We start from the raw sequence: 19,196 nt of genomic DNA on the forward strand, positions 1-19,196 counted from the left end.
GAAGAAGAAGAAGAAACATAAAGATCATGATAAATTTATTAAAAACAACTAAACTGTACAACGTCCTAAAATCCAAGTCTATGTACAAAGATAAAAGCAGAGGTGAGCTGTGATTGGCTGAAGAGTCCGTGTCCCCGTGTGTCCCCGCGTGTCCTCAGAAGTCTGCGTCCAGTCTGAAGGTGTTGTCCGTGGGGCCCGACATGACCCCCATCCTCTGGTACTCTCCCACCCTCTTCTCAAAGAAGTTGGTCTTCCCCTCCAGAGAGATGTTCTCCATGAAGTCGAAGGGGTTCTCCACCCGGTAGATCTGCAACAACAACACACAGCATTCAGCCTCCAGCAGCCCAGCAGGTCACGTGACCCCAGAGCCGCGTCCCGATTGGTTCAGACCGGCGTCTGTGTCGCGCTGCTGCCGCTGCCGTCAGAGAACCACTCGTCCTCGTCCAGAGTCTGCAGCAGCGCTCAGCCCCCATCAGCGGCTGAGGTCCGTACCCCTGCGCCTCTCATCACCACCACCAGACCCCGCCCCCCGCCCATGGAGACGTGTCCCGTTGCCACGGTTACCTTAGAGAAGCCCAGCTCCAGCAGCAGCCTGTCAGCCACGAACTCGATGTAGCGCTTCATCAGGTCACAGTTCATCCCGATCAGCTTGACGGGCAGAGCCTCGGTCAGGAACTCCTGCACACAACAAGACAATGAAGTGAACCCCCCAGACTCAGAGACGGAGGCGGAGACAGAGGAGGAAGCTCCGCCCACCTGCTCGATGGCCACGGCGTCTCTGATGATCCTGACCACGGTCTCAGAGGACGGCTTCTTCACCAGGTGTTTGAACATCAGGCAGGCGAAGTCACAGTGCAGACCCTGAACGCACCACAGACAGACAGACAGAGAGAGAGAGGAGGTTGGAGGCGTTCAGGGGCTCAGAGGACAGCTGGGAGCTGGCGGCGCTCACCTCGTCTCTGCTGATGAGCTCGTTGGAGAAGGTCAGGCCGGGCATCAGGCCTCTCTTCTTCAGCCAGAAGATGGCGGCGAAGGAACCCGAGAAGAAGATTCCCTCCACGGCGGCGAAGGCCACCACGCGCTCTCCTGCAGGTCAACAACAAACCAGCACCTTTAGCGGACCAGTCCACCAACCCCCCGGTCCCTGAAGGCAGCGGCAGCCCACTCACCGTAGGCGGCGCTCTTGTTGCCGATCCAGTTGATGGCCCAGTCGGCCTTCTTCTTCACACACGGCAGCGTCTCGATGGCGTTGAACAGGTACTCCCTGAGGACAGTGAACGCAGCGTCAGACCGGGGACACGGGTGGGACAGAGGGCGTCCAATCAGAGCCCAGCTCACCTCTCTGAGGGCTCCTTGATGTAGGTGTCGATCAGGAGGCTGTACATCTCCGAGTGGATGTTCTCCATGGCGATCTGGAAGCCGTAGAAACACCTGGCCTCCGTCACCTGCACCTCCTGCGTGAAGCGCTCCACCTGGAGGACGGAGACGACACCGAGGACACGGCGGTTAACCCCAGGACGGGACAGGTCCCCCGACCCCCCCCCACTCCAGCCAGAGGCCCCTCACCAGGTTCTCGTTGACGATGCCGTCGCTGGCGGCGAAGAACGCCAACACGTGGGAGATGAAGAACCTCTCGTCCTCCTTCAGAGCCTCCCAGTGCTGCAGGTCCTTGGACAGGTCCACCTGGACAGACAGGACCCTGAACGTCACACGGCGGAGCTCGGAGAGGCCCCCGGGGGCCGCGCCGTCTCCGCCGGGACGCGTCTTACCTCCTCTGCCGTCCAGAAGGACGCCTCGGCCTTCTTGTACATCTGCCAGATGTCGTGGTACTGGATGGGGAAGATGACGAAGCGACGAGGGTTCTCCTTCAGCAGAGGCTCCTCCCCCTCCGAGGAGGAGCTGCTCTTCTTCACGGCTTTGGGCTGAAAACACACACGACAACGTCAGCAACGATCTGAGCGCTGGAGGACGAGCTGCTGGACGTCTGGGGGCTCATCCAGGTCAGAGTTTAAAAGGAAACTGGAGCTTAGAGGCGACGGCCCCTCAGGTCTCGGACGTCCTGGTCGTTTCCAGTTTCACAGAGTTTCTGTTTACGCCTCAAACTTCCCCCCGTCCCTTAGAACTGAACCAGAGACTCCGATGAAACGTCTTCCAGAGGCTTTTCAAACTCTGGAGCTACCGGCCATCACCCTCCTGTCCATCAACCACCGACTCACTGATCATCTTCATCAGCATCGAGGGTTTGAAGCCACTTACATGGACTCGGTCTTTGTGTCTGTGAGCGTGTGAGCGCTGGTTATTGTGCATCATGAGGAGTTCTGTCCTTAGTCTGTGGCCTCCATTACAATCTCCAAGTCCATTGTTTTTAATGCAGCGGCAATAAGGATTATATTATTAGTCGATTGTTGTATGAGGGCTCAGTGGTGGGCTAGTCCAAGGCTAAGCTACTTTTTGGCCCAGGACTAAATGTAGTAGAAATGAAAGATAGATCACACTTTTAAAAAATGATATAATTTCACCTGTTGTGTGTCTTTACAACAGAGCACAATAATCCCGGGTTTAACTGTGAAGCCACCACTGAATACATGAACACAGTCCGAGGTCATTATGTATTTAACTACTAATTACTGGACGGATGGATGGATGAGTGGGTGGATGAGTGGATGAGTAGGTGGATGGATGGATGAGTGGGTGGATGGATGGATGACCTGAACCCGATTTTAGAGCTTTAAGACTGAGGGAAAATATGTTGCTCCAACAACGGTTATTACGGTAGCCCGGGTAGGAATCACCAATCAGCATGTTGCGCACACACTATAGTTACTACGGTAGCTGGTCGAGCTCGACATTACAAACCGCAGTTTAAATGCGTTTAAATATGAATATATACGTCAAAATAAATGGAACTTTAATTGACCCGGTTCCTTCATTTCATCTTGATAACATTTAATCATTTTTACCTGGTCTCTTTATCCCAGCCCGCCCTGGTTGGCGCCACATTTAGCAATAATGATAAATAAACTATTAACAAACACCGGCCTCGGCCTCGTTTCTTACCGCGGCATCGACTAAGATCCTCCGTGCGGCCTTGGAGGCCAGGACGCGGCTGGAGTTGAGGCTCGGAGGCTGGAAGGAAAGAAAGAGAGACACCGTCAGTGGGTCGTGAATGAAGCCGCTAACAGCGACAGTTCCGCGGCTCCCGGAGCTCCGGAGGACGCGGCGGGGTTTGAGCTCACCGTGTTTTCTTTGTCCAGCGACATGTTGCTCATGGGGCCGCTGAGAGTCTGCTGCTCGTTGCGGACGGAGAGAGGAGAGCGACTGGAGGTCATGGCGACGTCCTGGGGAAATGAAGGAGAAGCTAAGAAGCTAAAAGAGGAGGTAAAAGACGCGGGAGACTCAACTAACGAAGCTTAGACGCAGCAGACACACGAAGAGGACAGTGACGCGGCTCCTGCTGCCCGCTGCCTTTTTATTTGGAATTTGGCGCGAGAACGCAGCCGTCCAATGGGAACGCAGCTCGCGCTGTCCCTTTAAACTGACGCAGAGACGCAGCCAATCAGAGGGAGAGCCGCGCTCACGTGACCCCGGACCCACGGGAGCGGGAGATTCAACATCCTTGTTACCAAACTGTCCGGAGCCGGAGTTACGAAACGAGCAAAACGAGCCTTTACGAAACATTTTAACGGCTCAAAGAGACGAACTTTATATTTACATATTTCAAATATGTCCATTTATTTTTCCTCAGAGATTCAGCGCGACGTCAAAAGTCCCGTAGACGAGAGAGAAAGAGAGAAGACTTCAGGTTGTAGTTGACACGGGTTCGAGTCCTTTGTCATTAATCCAGCAGATGAATTAAATGTTGATGAGAGGAACGTCAACATCCAGCAGCTTCAGTGTGAAACCAGAATGTATTTAGAACAAGATCAACAACGTTTTTCCGACGCCTTCAAATCCTCCTCCTCTAATAAACGTGTCATTATCTCAGATGTTTTCACTGACTTGACTCGTTTGATTTATTCCCAGCTGAGTCTTCTCTGGTTCTTTGTATTAGTTTAGTTCAGACTGTTTATCTCCGTGTTTGTTTCCCGCTGCCGCGCTTTCTCTGGTCGCCATGGAGATTTAGCGCCAAAATAAAACCTCTTTATCTTCCACATAGAGGCCACATGTGTATTATCACCGGTGGTTTTCACCGTTAATCCTCACAGGTTAAACAACTGAAGACTCGTCCACAGTAATAATATGCTGCTTTCTTCGTCCTCGCGTCGTTAATAACCGGATGTGAGGGTGTTGGACAGTTTGTTGGCCGGTGACCGGATATTTGAACCTTCATTGATGCAATTACGGCTCGAGGAAAATTCAGCCTAATTTCCCTCTAAAACCAGACCAGGTGAAATTTTAAATGGAGTCTAGTTCACACAGAGACTACTTCCGGGTCGCAGCCAGGGCGAGACTTCTGATTGGCTGCTCGGTTTACGTCACAGCTGGTTGTGTTTCCACGTGATTTTAAAAAGGAGGCGGTCCTACGGGGTTTTAGTTTGTGTCTCGTTGTCAGGATGCTTCTCTCCTTCCAGCAGATAAAAGGCCTGTATCACGAAGCGAGCTCAACTTATCCGGCTCAACTTATCCGGCTCAACTTATCCGGAACAGTGAGGATCTGGATCAGCGGTATCACGATCGACTCACTAACTGAACCAGGTTTGTGTTGTTGTGGGTTCTAACTCAGCAGAACCATCACAACCATGAGGCTGATCCAAAAAGACTGATTCTCCTCAGATATGAAGGAGAAAAGTCAAACACATCAGAGAGACGCCATAAGACAAAGCACTGCAGATTAAACACATGTGTAAACTACACATCAGTGTTTCAGTTAGTTCAGATTTAATGAAGCCATGAAGCTGCAGAGATGAATCAGATGTGACCCCTCTGGAGTAAAAAGATAAAACATCCTTCTATCATGTTACCTGGGCGACAATAAAGCTGTGACATCACATCAATACATCAGGTTGTTGTCCTGAATGAAATGATGCTGATTCTGAGCTGTGTTTGAGCTAAAACATCCTCTTCTTTGTGTGATTATCTCCTGAAGATGCGTTCAGGCCGTGACGCTCTTCTAGTGGTTTGGGCTCCGATCTCAATCAGGTCTCAATGAAAGGACACGTGATTCTTTCCTGAGCAGCTGATTGGCCGGTGGGCGGAGCCTTTTATGGGATTCACATAGATCCTGAAAGTTTGTTTTTTTGTTTGTTTTTTTTTGAAGTATCGTCATATTACAAACAATTAAGGCACATTTGTGATACAAAGACTGAACATGTTGAACGGGGAGAAAGGAAAGAACAATGTGGAGCCTTATTCCAGGAGGGTAAACAAGGATAAATATCATTATGCATTTTAAATTAAATTCTTTTTAGTTGATAAGGGTAGTGTTGTTTAGTCAAAGTATTTCTAACAAACTTATTAGTGGCCATAATGCATCACCAGTTATTGAGTGATTGTTTTAAAGGGAATTGGAACGGCTTTAGTTATTTTATGGTACTCTTTAGTTTAGCACTGAACGTTATATCTAACACAAAGGTTCTCATGAGTTAGGAAATTACCATGTTCATCCAATAGATGTGAGACAGCCCAAATTCCTTTACCAAACCAGGTCCCCAAAAACAAGCATTTACAGTTTGTCAGTGTACATCTATTATTCCACAAGGATGAGTTGTGAGGAGTAAACTTGTGTTTATATATTAAAAATCCACTAGAGAAGAACTTGTTGGTCTGAAAGTTTCTGAAAGTTTCACAGGCAGTTTATATATATATCATAGTCACAACGCAACAAAAAATCAATGCCTCCTTTTTTTTTTTTTTTTTTTTGAAAGATTACATTGGGAATGCCAAACCAAAATGAGTTTTAAAATAAATGAATTGAGCCATGTTAATTTTAGAACACCATCCATAACTGAGAAATCTACCCCTCTTCAATACTCTGACCACAGCAGCTCTTCTCATTTACTGGCATTTGTTTTTCCAAATGAATTTAAAGTTTATAGGGATGTCCGATATTGACTTTTTGCCGATATCCGATAGCCGATATTGTCCACATTCTTAATTTCCGATTCCGATATCAACCGACATGGTACCGATACATGCATGTGTTTTTTGTTGTTGTTTTTCACCCAGAGTAAGTGTTAGTGAGCAAGCAACCTGTTAGCCACACTAGCTACACTCTGGTTAAGCAATATTGCGATTTTTTTTAATTGTGATTATTCAACAATTACCAACAAAATAAAGCGCGTATTTAAATATATATTCATGTTGATGGACATTTTGCTCTCAAAATTTAATTTTTTTTGCGAGTGTGCTTCCCGTTTCCATGTAAATAAATGGGGCCTGACTAATACCTGGAAACAATCAGGCACAGCAGTAGACTCCTATGTGTAATGGAACAGTTTACTACTCCAGGAAGTAGCCCGAGCCTTAGTAACGACCTAGCAACGGGGAAACTTACTAGTCCCGTCAAAGTTCATGGAGATGGTGGAGTTGCCCAAACTGAATAAATAGCGCACATATAAACACTAAACTGCTTGGTTAGTTTAGTCTTGTAGTGACTAACATGTCTGCTGTAAAATCTATGTTTCCATAGACAGACTGGCCTCCTAGTTTCACATTTATTTTGAAGCCTGCGCCGTATCATGGACTCACTGGAACAGCTGATGATCCCAACATTTCCAGTAACTCCACAGAGTCAAAATGTATTGAACAAAGATCGATGGAATAATTTCCAACATGAACATCATGTTTCTATCTAAGGGAATATTCCTCTTCAGTCCATATTAATCCACCTTTAGCCTGTAGAAATATTTTCTCTGCGCTCACTGAACTGTTTGATCTCCGACGTGAGGAACAAATGAGTTACACCTGAATTAACAAGTCGGTCTAACAGAAGATTTATTAAAGAAGCTAGTAAATTCAGATGTATGACTTTATTGAAGTTGACTTCCAGTGGACTTATTCCTATTTATTTACATGTTATAGATTTTCAGGACGTGACAATGTGGAGATGGCGGAGTGATATTTGTAGTGATGAGGCAGCCGCGCTGTAACGCTGATTTGAGCACGTTCTAAATGTCTCATTGACCAATCAGATTGCTTGGTCGGAACTACTTGTTGTGTAATGTTGTTTGGGCTCCGGGTGGGAACTTCCGGCAAGATTAAAGAGCTCCGGGTAGCGAAAACCTTCAACGTCGAGAACACGGACTCAGACTCAAAACTCACAAGATATTCTGCTCAAGATGAAAAAAAAGTGATCAAACATTACAACATGACAACCTCGGACCAGAGAACACGGAGGCAAACGCCAAAGGCACAAAAAACTCCTTAACATCACCCTCTGAACCACCAGCTGCACAGAAACCCACCCGGAGACGTTTCAAACGCTGCCATCCTGGCTGCGATTGGGACACTTCAAAACATGAGGAAGGACTTTAAAAAAGATCTCAAAGAAAACACAGTCACCATTGCAGCAGCGGTGGAATTTAACTCGGCTGAAATCAAAGAATGCAACGGAAAAAAGAAAAGTTGGGAGCAGAAGTGAAACTACTCAAGGAGAGAAACATAGAGCTGGAAAGATGCTGAAGGCTTTTGGTACCATTCAGGGTCAAGCTACATAACATCCTACAGTTAATTCTGTCATTAATTCACTTTTGTTTCTGTTTAAATCATGTTCCAGTTAGAAAATGACATTTCTGTGATGTCTGTTAGTGCCAGGTTTGATGATGTTAATATTATTTTTCTACAAGAAACACCTATAAGGTTGAAGAGATCACTTTCTGGTGAAACCAATGCTTTTAGCCATGGCACTGTAAGACCAGCAGGTGTCAAACTTAAAGGGTCATGGTCATTGGCTGATACTTATACTCATGAAGATGTCAGATTGATTTTGATTAACATTAATGGCGACAACAGGAGCACTGAAAATAAAAACCTATTAGAACACGTTAGCTTACAATTAGATAGTATCAAACCAACGGTACTGTAGGTGGTGATCCTTGACAAATCTCCTACTAGATTCTCTGCAAGTCATCCAAACAACACCTTTACTAACTTAACTGATGTTTGGAGACGCTTAAATCCAGGAATATTTAAATTCTCATGGTTCGTTTCCAATTATAAATCCAGAATCCAACACTGACTAATTGCAAACCACTTGCTAAGTTATGAGCTCAACTGTGATATTTGTGCTGCTCCTCTAACTGATCAGTGTTATCTATCTGTATGTTAAGCCGAACAGGAGAGTTAGATCAAATAAGCGTTGGAAGTTTAACTCTAGTCTAACTAAGAATGACGAGTACTGCCACCAAATAAAATCACTAATTACACAAATTGTAAACTCAGAAGAACTAATGACACCTGTCAAAACAATGGGAATTTTTTAAATATAATTTGAGAAAAGGGAGCTAGACATTATCAAACAATTAAATGTTCACTGCAATAAACTGAACCCTACAGAAGACGATAACAGAAAATACTAAACCTTCGACCTAAACTGGATGAAATGTACATTCTTCATTAGGTCCAGAGCTAAATGGATGGAGGACGGCGAAAGAAACTCTGCATATTTCTGCAGTCTTGAAAAAAGAAGACAAGGGAAAAATAACATCAATACCTTGATAGTAAATGATGTAGAAATCACAGATCCAAAACTAATCTGCTCAGAAATCCACAAATTGTATAAATTCTCTAATGAAGACTGTTATACGTTTTTTACAGATATAGAAAAATATATCCCCAAAGTTGAAGATAACTTCAAACAAACATGTGATAAGTCAAATAACAATTACTGAACGGGACAGTGTGATTGGCCGCCTCGCTCTTAACAGGAGACTTTTATTGACGTTTCTGGGAAAACATAAAAAACTACTACATCAAGTTTTTCTGGAAATTATTGAAACTTGTATACTTCACTCACAATGAGACATGAGACTTATTATATCTATTCCTAAACCTGGCAAGGACCTAGATTCATAGCAAACAGAAGACCTACTACACTCAGAAACTCTGAGCATAAACTACTCGCCTATATTTTCTCCACTCGTCTTAAGACAGGAATTAAAAAACTTATTGCAGAAACACAGTCTGGCTTTTTAAAAGGAAGATCAATTCACAATAATATAAGACTGGTAGTGGATATTATTGAATATAGAAATCAAATTGGGGATGATGGCTTCCTTTTCCTTTTAGACATAAAGCATTTGATTCTGTAAAACCCCCATTTCTCTTCCATGTTCTTGAACACTTGGGTTTTGGAATCAAATTTAAGAAATGAGTTAGTGGATTATATCAGAATATCACAGCTGTGTCGTGCTATCACATGGCACCACCCCGAGCTTTAATGTTAATGTAGGAATTCCCATCTCACCATATTTATTCATTTTAGCCACAGAAATGTTAGCAGTTTACATTAAAAACTGTAATGAAATAAAACTTAAATGTCTTAGGTACTCATGGTGTCATCAGCCAACTGGCCGACGACACGACAATATTTGTACAAGACAGACACCAAATTCCAACTACTATTGAAAAAAATAAAAAAAAATCTCCAAAGCTTCAGGATTAACTTTAAACTGAAACAAATGTGAGCTATTTGCAATTCATGATACAACACTAAAAGACATCTGTAACATCCCTGTCAAGTCAGAAGCCAAGTACCTGGGAGTACATCTTACAATAGACCAGAAACGAAGTCAATACTTGAATGTAGAAAAAAAATTAAAAGAAAGTAATGCCAAATGAAATTCATGGCTCCAGAGATTTATCTAACTAAAATGGGATGTTTATCAAGATGTATCTACCCTGCCCACTCTAATGCCATCTCAAATAAACTAATAAAATCTATTAACCAAATTAATCTAAATTTTATCTGGAGAAACAAGCCACACTATATGAAAAAAAGCAATATGGTCAAAGAATTTAAAGATGTGGTGTAAAACCTATTGATTTCTGTTGCCTTAATGGAACCTTAAAAATAAACTGGCTAAAATCTTGGATCAAACATAGCAACTCATTTTGGTACCGTATTCCAAAAAGTAGAACAATTAAATCATCCCCCAAATTTACAGTATTTATGACTGAGTTTATCATTTATATTAATTCTTTGAAACTCATAACTACAATTAAAGCTCAAAAATAAATTGTATGAAATCTTTATGAAATTCCCCAATGAATTGAATGACTAATGAACTAATTTCCTCTGGGAAAAGCTGTTTTAATTTGAATTCTGTTATATTGATTTATCATTATTTATTTATATTTATTCTTTTTATTATTATTATTATTTTATTGTATCTACTTTGTTGGTCATTTTGGTTCCATGTTCCCTTGTCAATTCATTATGTCCAAACTATGTACAAAATGCCATATTTGTTGCCTTTGTACCTTTTCAATAAAGGAGAGAAAAGAAAAATAAAGTTTTGGCTCCGGGTGCGGTTTGATGAGGTCATCAATCGCGCGCCGGTTAATGTCTCAGGACCCCACAAGCAGCGGGAGCGCGCAGCGGCAGCGGGAGCGCGCAGCGGCAGCGGGAGCGCGCAGCGGCAGCGGGAGCGCGCAGCGGCACAACCCAGGCATTATGTTATCTGCTTTCATTATCGGTGGTAAAACCGATAACGGTATGAACCGATATTACAAAAATCGGCTAATATCGGCCGATATTATCGGACAAGTTTATATTGTTGATAAGTTTAGTCATTTTATCTGAAATTTCCAGTGAGAAAGGAGGATAAATAACTTGACAAACTTTCCATTTTAGACAGTAAAACCCTCCCAAATACAGTGATGTCTCTTTGTAGCCAGGAGCTCAGAACGGTTTTGCATTTATCCACATTGTTACAAACAATCCCCCTATTAAATGTCTGCGCACTGACACGATATTTATTTATTTATTTATTTATTTATTTATTTATTTATTTTGCGCGTGGACTAGAACAGCGGACAGGAAGCGCCTGTGACCACAGACTGAACATGTTGCGCAGAAGGTCGTGACGCTGTTGACATGACAGTTTAAATATGAATGAATATGTCAAAATAAATGAGAGAAAAAGATAAAACTTGGAACAGAAACCTCCTGTTAAACACGATTCCCTGTAAATGGAGAGAGGAGGAGCAACGAAAGTGAAAGTGTTCAGTCTGAGTTTTTTCAGATTCTCCATTTTGAGGCGACGGAGCAGAAAGAAGAGAAGCGGTTGAAGCAGAGTGAGTGTTGATATTTAAATTCTTCTTCTTCTCTGTGTTGACTGTAGAAGAGTCAGAGTCAGTTTTATTCAACTATTCACACAAACTTGTGAGTTGTGTTGTTCCCTCCCAGACTGACTCTGAACCAGAGGCCTGTATCAGGTTTTACTCCAACTTATCCAGCTGAACTTATCCAGAACAGTGACGATCTGAATGAACGGTATCACTACGTTGGTTATAGTATCGGGTCTGTATCTCGAACTGTATCGTTTCACTTTATGAACCGATTCGTTCTTTTCTCGGTTCAGTTGAACAGCGCGTGCGTGTCTGACTCGTGACTCTTCGTGAAACTTCGGCCTATGACGCAGTTAAGCGGCAGATAGCGCGGAGGGGGTTAGACTCCCCATCATTCCTTTGTTTGACATTTGTCGTGTTTGTTTAGTTTTTTGTTTAGAAAGTTCTTTAGATATTTGTTTTGTTTTTATATTTCAGGCTATTTATTTTCTTTTTTATTGCATATTTAAACCTATTTAAGTTTACGTTGTCTTCTTATATTTTTAATGCAGGTTCCATATCTGACCTGAAGCAGGTCAGCTGTTCAGAGTCAGTTACCATGGTAACATAGCTCCATAAGAATGAAACCAGAAACCCAGAGTTAACCCTGAAGTTTCCTCCATAAGTCTGTGATCCTGCTTCATGATACAGGCCTCAGATCTTCTTAAATAAACCGATCCCATGTTTCGTTGTCAGTCATTGTTTATCTGTTTATTTATTCCAGCACGTTGGGAATGTTCACACGTATTTGCCCTCAGTTAATTTACATCCACACCTTCTATGCTGATTCATTTCTTCTACATAGTCTAAAATCTACTCTACCTAAAGTCTCCTCCCTCCATCCTAACCAGTGAGTCCAGGTGTTCCAGTACCAGGGGCGACTCTCAGGAAAGAAAAAGTCACGAGTGCAAAATAAGAAAAATGTCCCTAAGTCTGTAACAGTGGTCAGTTATGTAAAACACAGTACGTAAACAAAAGCAACAATGTAGTAGTAACACAACAGAATATACCTTTCATTGAACACTGATATTTGTAAAAAATAAAGTCATCGGTGCAAATAAAGTGTTTACTACTGTCTCTCATCCGTAAACTTTGGCTCTTTGCTCACAAAACCCTTAAGGAAGTAGTCTATCCCTTGAGGTGGCCTTTGGCTCTGAGAGGTGCACAGAATCTCAGAGAAACTGCACTCGCATGAACTCTGTGAGGAAATCTGAGAAATTTGCTGGATGTAGAGAAGAGAAGCTGTAAGAAAACTATTGATCTCATCACACTAGTGTCTGTCGATATTTAGATCAATACAGCCATGTATGGTCCTAGTATGGACCAGAGTCTGAAATCATGTTTCTCTGAGTCCTCCTTGTTTTATGGAACCAGGTTTCTGGTTTAATGACAGTTATGAAATCATCTGATTGGAGAGGACTGACTGTAACTGAGTGTTAATGGTTTCCATCTCAGACTGATGGAAGTCCAGAGGATGGAGGACGAGGAGGACGGAGCAGAGTCTATGGAGAGTCACTGGTCCAAAGAATTAAATCCTCCAGACTTCAGTAGAGAACCTGGACCCTCAGACACAAAGTAAGAGAACTGCTACAACTCATTCATATGTCTCACTTTGAATAACGCTGTGTTTTCTGTCCCTGATGATTAATTGATTTCTACTCAAGTACATTTAAGCCATATCTCTTTGGATAAGTATTATCATTTGGCTGTTTCTAAAAACCTACTGTTTGAAGATGAGTTGCTGAGAAACTGGAAAGATTTTTAGATCGACACTCACACATTTATTTATTATTTATTATTTATTATTTATTTATTTTTTATCCTTTTGTAACAAAAACCTAAATTACATAACCAACACGATCTTCGAGTTCAGACAGTTAATTTGAGAATATTCAAAGTGCAGGAATTACATCATCCTCTATTTTTAGGGGCTCATGCATGAATGTAAAAATTAACCTAACCATAAATAAACTATTTTAATAGTTGATTCAGAATCCTTTGTAGACAATAACTGACTGAAGTCTGAACCAGTGGAAGTCACCAAAGAATGGGTTTCCTTTTGTGAGCCCCCGGGCTACGGGTAACTGCAGTACCCTGAGTATTTTCAGACAACATTTTGTGAATTTGTTATTAGTCAAGATAATACATAATTAAAAACCAACGTCTCTGAAAATGTGACTGATAATTGTTGAAATATAGTTGACTAACTACATCAACCAGATCAACATCATACTCTTTGTATAATGATCTTATACAGACCTTGGTCTGTGTATACGATGAATGTCTGAGGTCTAGAACATGTGGAGATCATCCCAGAATGTGTTTCCTCCTTCCTGCTGCTTTACTGCAGATGTCTCCAGTCGATGGTTGTTCCTTTAGTTTTGTCTTCAGGTGAAATGATGTGAATAAAATATACTTGTTGTTGCAGATATCTGCACCACAGAGAGAGACCAGAGTCTACAGTCTCCAGCTGTCTGTCTATGAAGAGTGACTTCTCCAAAGAATTAAATCCTCCAGACTTCAGTAAAGAACCTGGACCCTCAGACACAAAGTAAGAGTCTGTTCCTAATGTAAACTGAAGCAGGAATGTTCTGCTGAAATATTTATACTCATGATGGAGATGTTTTTATGGAAGTTTTTCTGTTCCATCAGAGTTTGAATATAAATTGCTCGGTAAATGTAGTTTACATAAAAAAATCAACCTCAAAAGTTCAACCTCCAACCACCATCAGTCGTGTTGGTGGCCATGGCTGATCTGTCCTATGTGCTGCTGTCGCCTCATGACCAGTGGAGCGTAACCTGATTGGCTAGATGTTGGATGAATAGAGACGGGGATCGATTGCTTCTCCCTGCTCACCCGGAAGTTAAGTCCAGCTTTTTCAGAGGTTGAAAGTTGGAGGTTGAAGGTTTGTGGTTGATTTTTTTTATGTTAAATTTTATTAGGTAGATTTTTTTATTGTTGAATTTTATGAGGTTGAACTTTTTTTGATGTTTTTTATGTAAACTACATTTACCGAGCAATTTATATTCAAACTCTGATGGAACAGAAAAACTTCCATATGTGTTAGTGCAGGTAGGTAAGATCCTAGTCTGGGTTTAGAACCAGGAAGTACTGATGGTATTTGTGTAGTAAAACACCTGAGAACCTCCATTTCAGAACGTCCACTCATCAATGTTCAGATATATTTGTCCTAATGTTGAAGCGTGTACAGATTTCCAGATGGCTACTAGTGGATGGACTGAGCTGCAGTTTTCTCCTCCTCCCATAGTCAGTGTGTAGCAACCAGCCAGTGTAGTTAGAGTGTGATCTGTATCTGATCAGTCCAGTTCACTGTCAGTAACACGTGTTAGACTCTTCTAAGCTCAGTTCAGACTGAACTAACTAAAGATGAAACAGTGAAGGACAGAACCAGCTCTCTTTGATGGAAGGCTTTTACTGTCAAGTCTCTGCAGGAAGTGTTGAGTTTGTATCATCAGTGAACTTCAGGTCGATCACTCAGTGTTTAATAAGACAGACAGATAGGAAAAGAAGTTCACTGGTGCTGATGAAAGCAGGAGAGATGAAATCAAAGGAAGTCAGTTCAAACTTTTCCCTGTGAGCGTCTGAGCTTCTGGACAGTGAAGTCAAATGTTGATATGTTTCATCAACAATGTGTAAATGATGTTAGTGATGAAGAAATGTGTTGGCAGAGAGAGGAAGAGGAGTCCTGTTTCTGTGGAGGAGCAGCCGTCCTGCTGTGCTTTGTGTCAGGACGTCCTGAAGGATCCAGTCTCTAGCAGCTGTGGACACTGGTTCTGTAGACAGTGCATCACCTCATACTGGGACCAGTCTGCTTCATCAGGACACTCCTCCTGTCCCCAGTGTGGACAAAGACCCAGAACAAGTGAGACTGTCCATCTGTCTGCTGATGGACTCTTTACTGGAAACCTGTTGGTTTGATCCAGACACACTGAGGGTTTCACAGCATGGGGGGTTTAAGATCATTATAAACATCATTTTAAATGAACTCCCAGTGAAATGTCATGACACAGACACACATCTTGTCCTTAAGACAGACTTGATGAAAAATAACACAAAAGAATCTGCTGTGCTGACATCAGTTTGTAGGCAACAGTAGAAACTGAGTAGCTGATGAGTTGCAGCACATTGAACAGATTAAACACTTGACATATATCAGTATAATAATGTATTAGTTTAGATTCATGTAGTTTCATTTATTATCTTTTGATTTTCCTTCACTTCACATATCAGCCTTATTTTACTCTTTACTGATGACTTTATTCATTCCTCTGCTCTGTCAATTACTGCGAGAAGCCAGTGGGAGGCTTTTATTGTGAAACTACTCTAGGAAATGCAGTGTGTTTGTCGCCTGATTAGACATATTTATTAGATGTTCTGTGAAAAACAAGACATCAACATATTGTCCATTATTTAATTGGTGGAGCAGTTTTAAATCTTTAAAGCATTTAAAGTCTGTTTTCTTTTCTTTCTGTCTCTGGTTTGTTCTTCTTTCCAGCTGATGTTGGTCTGCAGGAGGTTTTAGATGAACATAAGATCAGTCTGAGGAGGAGATGTGAACATGTGACTGAAGGAACTGATGTAAGAGGAACAGGAACCCTCCTCAACAGGATCTACACTGAGCTCTACATCACAGAGGGACAGAGTAAGGAGATTAATACCCAACATGAGGTGAAGCAGCTGGAGACAGCTTCCAAGATGAAGTCCCTCCATGACACTCCAATCAGGTGCCACGACATCTTTAAAGCCTCACCTGACCAACAGAGACACATCAGAGTGGTTCTGACCTACGGCGTCGCTGGCTTTGGAAAAACCTTCTCAGTGCAGAAGTTCACTCTGGACTGGGCAGAGGGTTTGGAAAACCAAGATGTCAGTGTGGTGATTGTGCTTTCGTTCAGGGAGCTGAACTTGATCAAAGATGAGCAGTACAGTCTTCTCAGGCTGCTCCATGTTTTCCATCCAACATTACAGAAGGTCACAGCAGAGCAGCTGGCTGTCTGCAAACTTTTGTTCATCTTTGACGGCCTGGATGAAAGCAGACTTTCATTGAAGTTCAACAACAGTGAGGTTGTGTCTGATGTCACACAGAAGGCATCAGTCAACGTGCTGCTGACAAACCTCATCAAGGGGAACCTGCTTCCCTCAGCTCTGGTCTGGATCACTTCCAGACCTGCAGCAGCCAATCAGATCCCTCCTACATGTGTTGACAGGGTAACAGAAGTACGAGGCTTCACTGACGCCCAGAAGGACGAGTACTTCAGGAAGAGATTCAGTGATGAAGAGCTGTCCAACACAATCATCTCCCACATCAAGACCTCCAGGAGCCTCCACATCCTGTGTGCAGTCCCAGTCTTCTGCTGGATCACTGCTACAGTTCTGGAGCACATGTTGACTACAGAGCAGAGAGGAGAACTGCCCAAGACCCTGACTGACATGTACTCACACTTTGTGATGGTTCAGACAAAGAGGAAGAAGAACAAGTACCATGAGGGACATGAGACGAGTCCACAGGAGCTGATGGAGGCTGACAGGGAAGTTCTTCTGAAGCTGGGGAGGCTGGCGTTTGAACATCTGGAGGAAGGAAACATCATGTTCTACCAAGAAGACCTGGAGCGCTGTGGTCTGGATGTGACAGAGGCCTCAGTGTACTCAGGAGTTTGTACAGAGATCTTCAAAAGAGAGAGTGTGATCTTCCAGAAATCAGTCTACTGCTTTGTTCATCTGAGCGTTCAGGAGTTTCTGGCTGCAGTCTACATGTTCCACTGTTACATCAACAAGAAGACAGAGGTTCTGAAGAACTTCCTGTGGAGAGACCACTGGATCTCCATTAAGTCTCTGGATGACTTTCTGTATGGAGTCATGAAGAAATCCCTGCACAGTAAAAATGGTCACCTGGACCTGTTTGTACGCTTCCTTCATGGCCTCTCTCTGGAGTCCAACCACAGACTCTTAGGAGGTCTGCTGGGTCAGACAGAGAACAGTCCAGAAATCATCCAGAGAACCATCGACAGGCTGAAGAAGATGAACACTGATAAAATGTCTCCTGACAGAAGCATCAACATCTTCCACTGTCTGATGGAGATGAACGACCTCTCAGTTCATCAGGAGATCCAAGAGTTCCTGAAGTCAGAGAACAGATCAGAGGAGAAACTCTCTGATATCCACTGCTCAGCTCTGGCCTACATGCTGCAGATGTCAGAGGAGGTTCTGGATGAGTTGGACCTGAATCAGTACAACACATCAGAGGAGGGACAACGGAGACTGATCCCAGCTGTGAGGAACTGCAGAAAGGCTCGGTGAGTCCTGATCATTAACAGAATCAGTCAGATTAGTAGTTTAGTTCCTCAGATTTACTCAGGATTACTTTAATATTATTGTTCCTAGTTTTACCTGAAAGAATTTATTTCTGTTGACTTTTTTTCTGAAACTGCTTCAAATGCTGAAAGTATAAAATGTTTTTGTTGGTTGTGATTTTTGCTTTTATGGAGAAGAAGTTTGTGTTTAATCCTTCATGTTTTAATGAACTGTTTCTTTATTTTTAAGTGATGAAAGCTTCATGTGAACCCGGTAAAACTAATGAAAGACTGCAGAGGTTAAGGTGATTTTATAGTTTAATGATTTAAAACCAGATCAGTGTCACTGTGTTAAAAGATCAACTACTGAAGTCAGTGTATAGGATGTTTCATTCAGACTCAAAGTGCCACTTTATAGGGGATATAATTTAGAAGAGACAGACAAGATAAGATCAGATAATCCTTCATTTGTCCTAAAGGAAAAGAAAATTCATCCAGTGTTTATCAAATATACAAGAGTGAATAAAAGCAATAAACAAACAAAATATAAAAATATATACGTATAGATATAGATGGAGAGACGATAGATTTATTTGTCTTGAGGGAAAATCAGTGTCCAGTAGAATCATCACATTAAAACAGATGTGAAAGATATTTAAGTTCCATCATCATATAAATATATGTACACTTTTACCATTACTTTGGAATAAAACATTTTAATTATTCTCATGGAAAGTGAAAGTGATCATTTGATTTATTCTCGATAGAAAGTGTAATTTGTGAAAACTTTATTGATCAGTCGCTTCCAAACATGTCACAGAATTAAACACAGGTTATTCTTGGTAAAATGTGTTTCAGGCTTAGACGACGTTGAACAGTGGGATCTTTGTTTCAACATGTGCTCTGTTGTCGTCTTTCAGCCTGACGTTGTTCCCACAGACTCTTCTTACATGTGGGAGGCAATAGTTGTCCAGGATGTCCTGGTCCATTCATTACCACCAAAGGTTTTCCTCCATCATGAACACCAGCCCAGACCCTGACGGAGCCGTCACCTCGTCTAAAAATAATATGTAGACCTGGGAACATGAGATGAGATGAATAAATAAGTAGTTCATTTAAAAAGGAAACACAGCAAGTAAAAGAGATTTAAAAGTAAATAAATGAAAGCTCTACCAGACTCTGGTGTGGTTTGCAGGCAGCGTGCGTTAACTGATTTAATTGTCTGAACGCCGCTGACTCTCCACTTTCTTTCCACCGACCGCTTGTTTTTCCAGGTTTGGAGGGAGGGAGGGGCTTCTCCTTCTACATCGTCCAATCAATGAGCTCTTTTTAAACCATGGGACGTTGCTTAGAAAGTCTGGAGCTCTGCAGAAACTGCAGCATGAAAGCAGAACTGAATCTATTTAAATAAAGCCAACGATCAGATCAGGTGATTCCTTCCTGTCACGTGTTTAGTTTGATTTCAGTCGTCAGGTTTTTCCTGCGTATGGACGAGACAGTAGTAGGTCACTAACAGAGATCATCTCCACAACTGTTGACTGAGTTCAACTCATTCTAAATGTTCTGGAGTCAAACTGAAGACATGTTTTCATCAACCAGACGTCTTCATTCTGACT

At 42.4% G+C, this 19,196-nt stretch overlaps 2 protein-coding genes across 2 annotated transcripts in view; one reads left to right on the forward strand and one right to left on the reverse strand.

Moving 5' to 3' along the window:
- Positions 1-18: 18 nt before the first annotated feature.
- LOC124998893 (ribonucleoside-diphosphate reductase subunit M2-like) lies at positions 19-3,351 on the reverse strand. The gene is made up of 10 exons (XM_047573533.1): positions 3,237-3,351; positions 3,058-3,126; positions 1,770-1,922; positions 1,567-1,683; positions 1,339-1,472; positions 1,170-1,264; positions 953-1,086; positions 757-861; positions 565-678; positions 19-307 (listed from the first exon to the last, which is right to left on the reverse strand). The coding sequence occupies exons 1-10, from the start codon at positions 3,327-3,329 to the stop codon at positions 155-157; spliced, it is 1,167 nt and encodes a 388-aa protein (XP_047429489.1). The 5' UTR covers positions 3,330-3,351; the 3' UTR covers positions 19-154.
- Positions 3,352-10,604: 7,253 nt separating this feature from the next.
- Positions 10,605-19,196, forward strand: part of LOC124998876 (NACHT, LRR and PYD domains-containing protein 3-like) — a 16,192-nt gene continuing 7,600 nt past the window's right edge. Inside the window, exons 1-5 of the mRNA XM_047573507.1 lie at positions 10,605-11,235; positions 12,724-12,843; positions 13,697-13,819; positions 14,974-15,131; positions 15,786-17,583. Of these exons, the coding sequence (XP_047429463.1) occupies positions 12,728-12,843; positions 13,697-13,819; positions 14,974-15,131; positions 15,786-17,583 (2,195 nt within the window). The 5' untranslated portion in view covers positions 10,605-11,235; positions 12,724-12,727. The remainder of the gene's footprint in view (positions 11,236-12,723; positions 12,844-13,696; positions 13,820-14,973; positions 15,132-15,785; positions 17,584-19,196) is intronic.

Source organism: Mugil cephalus, chromosome 21, assembly GCF_022458985.1.
Source record: "Mugil cephalus isolate CIBA_MC_2020 chromosome 21, CIBA_Mcephalus_1.1, whole genome shotgun sequence".
NCBI classification, from domain to species: Eukaryota; Metazoa; Chordata; class Actinopteri; order Mugiliformes; family Mugilidae; genus Mugil; species Mugil cephalus.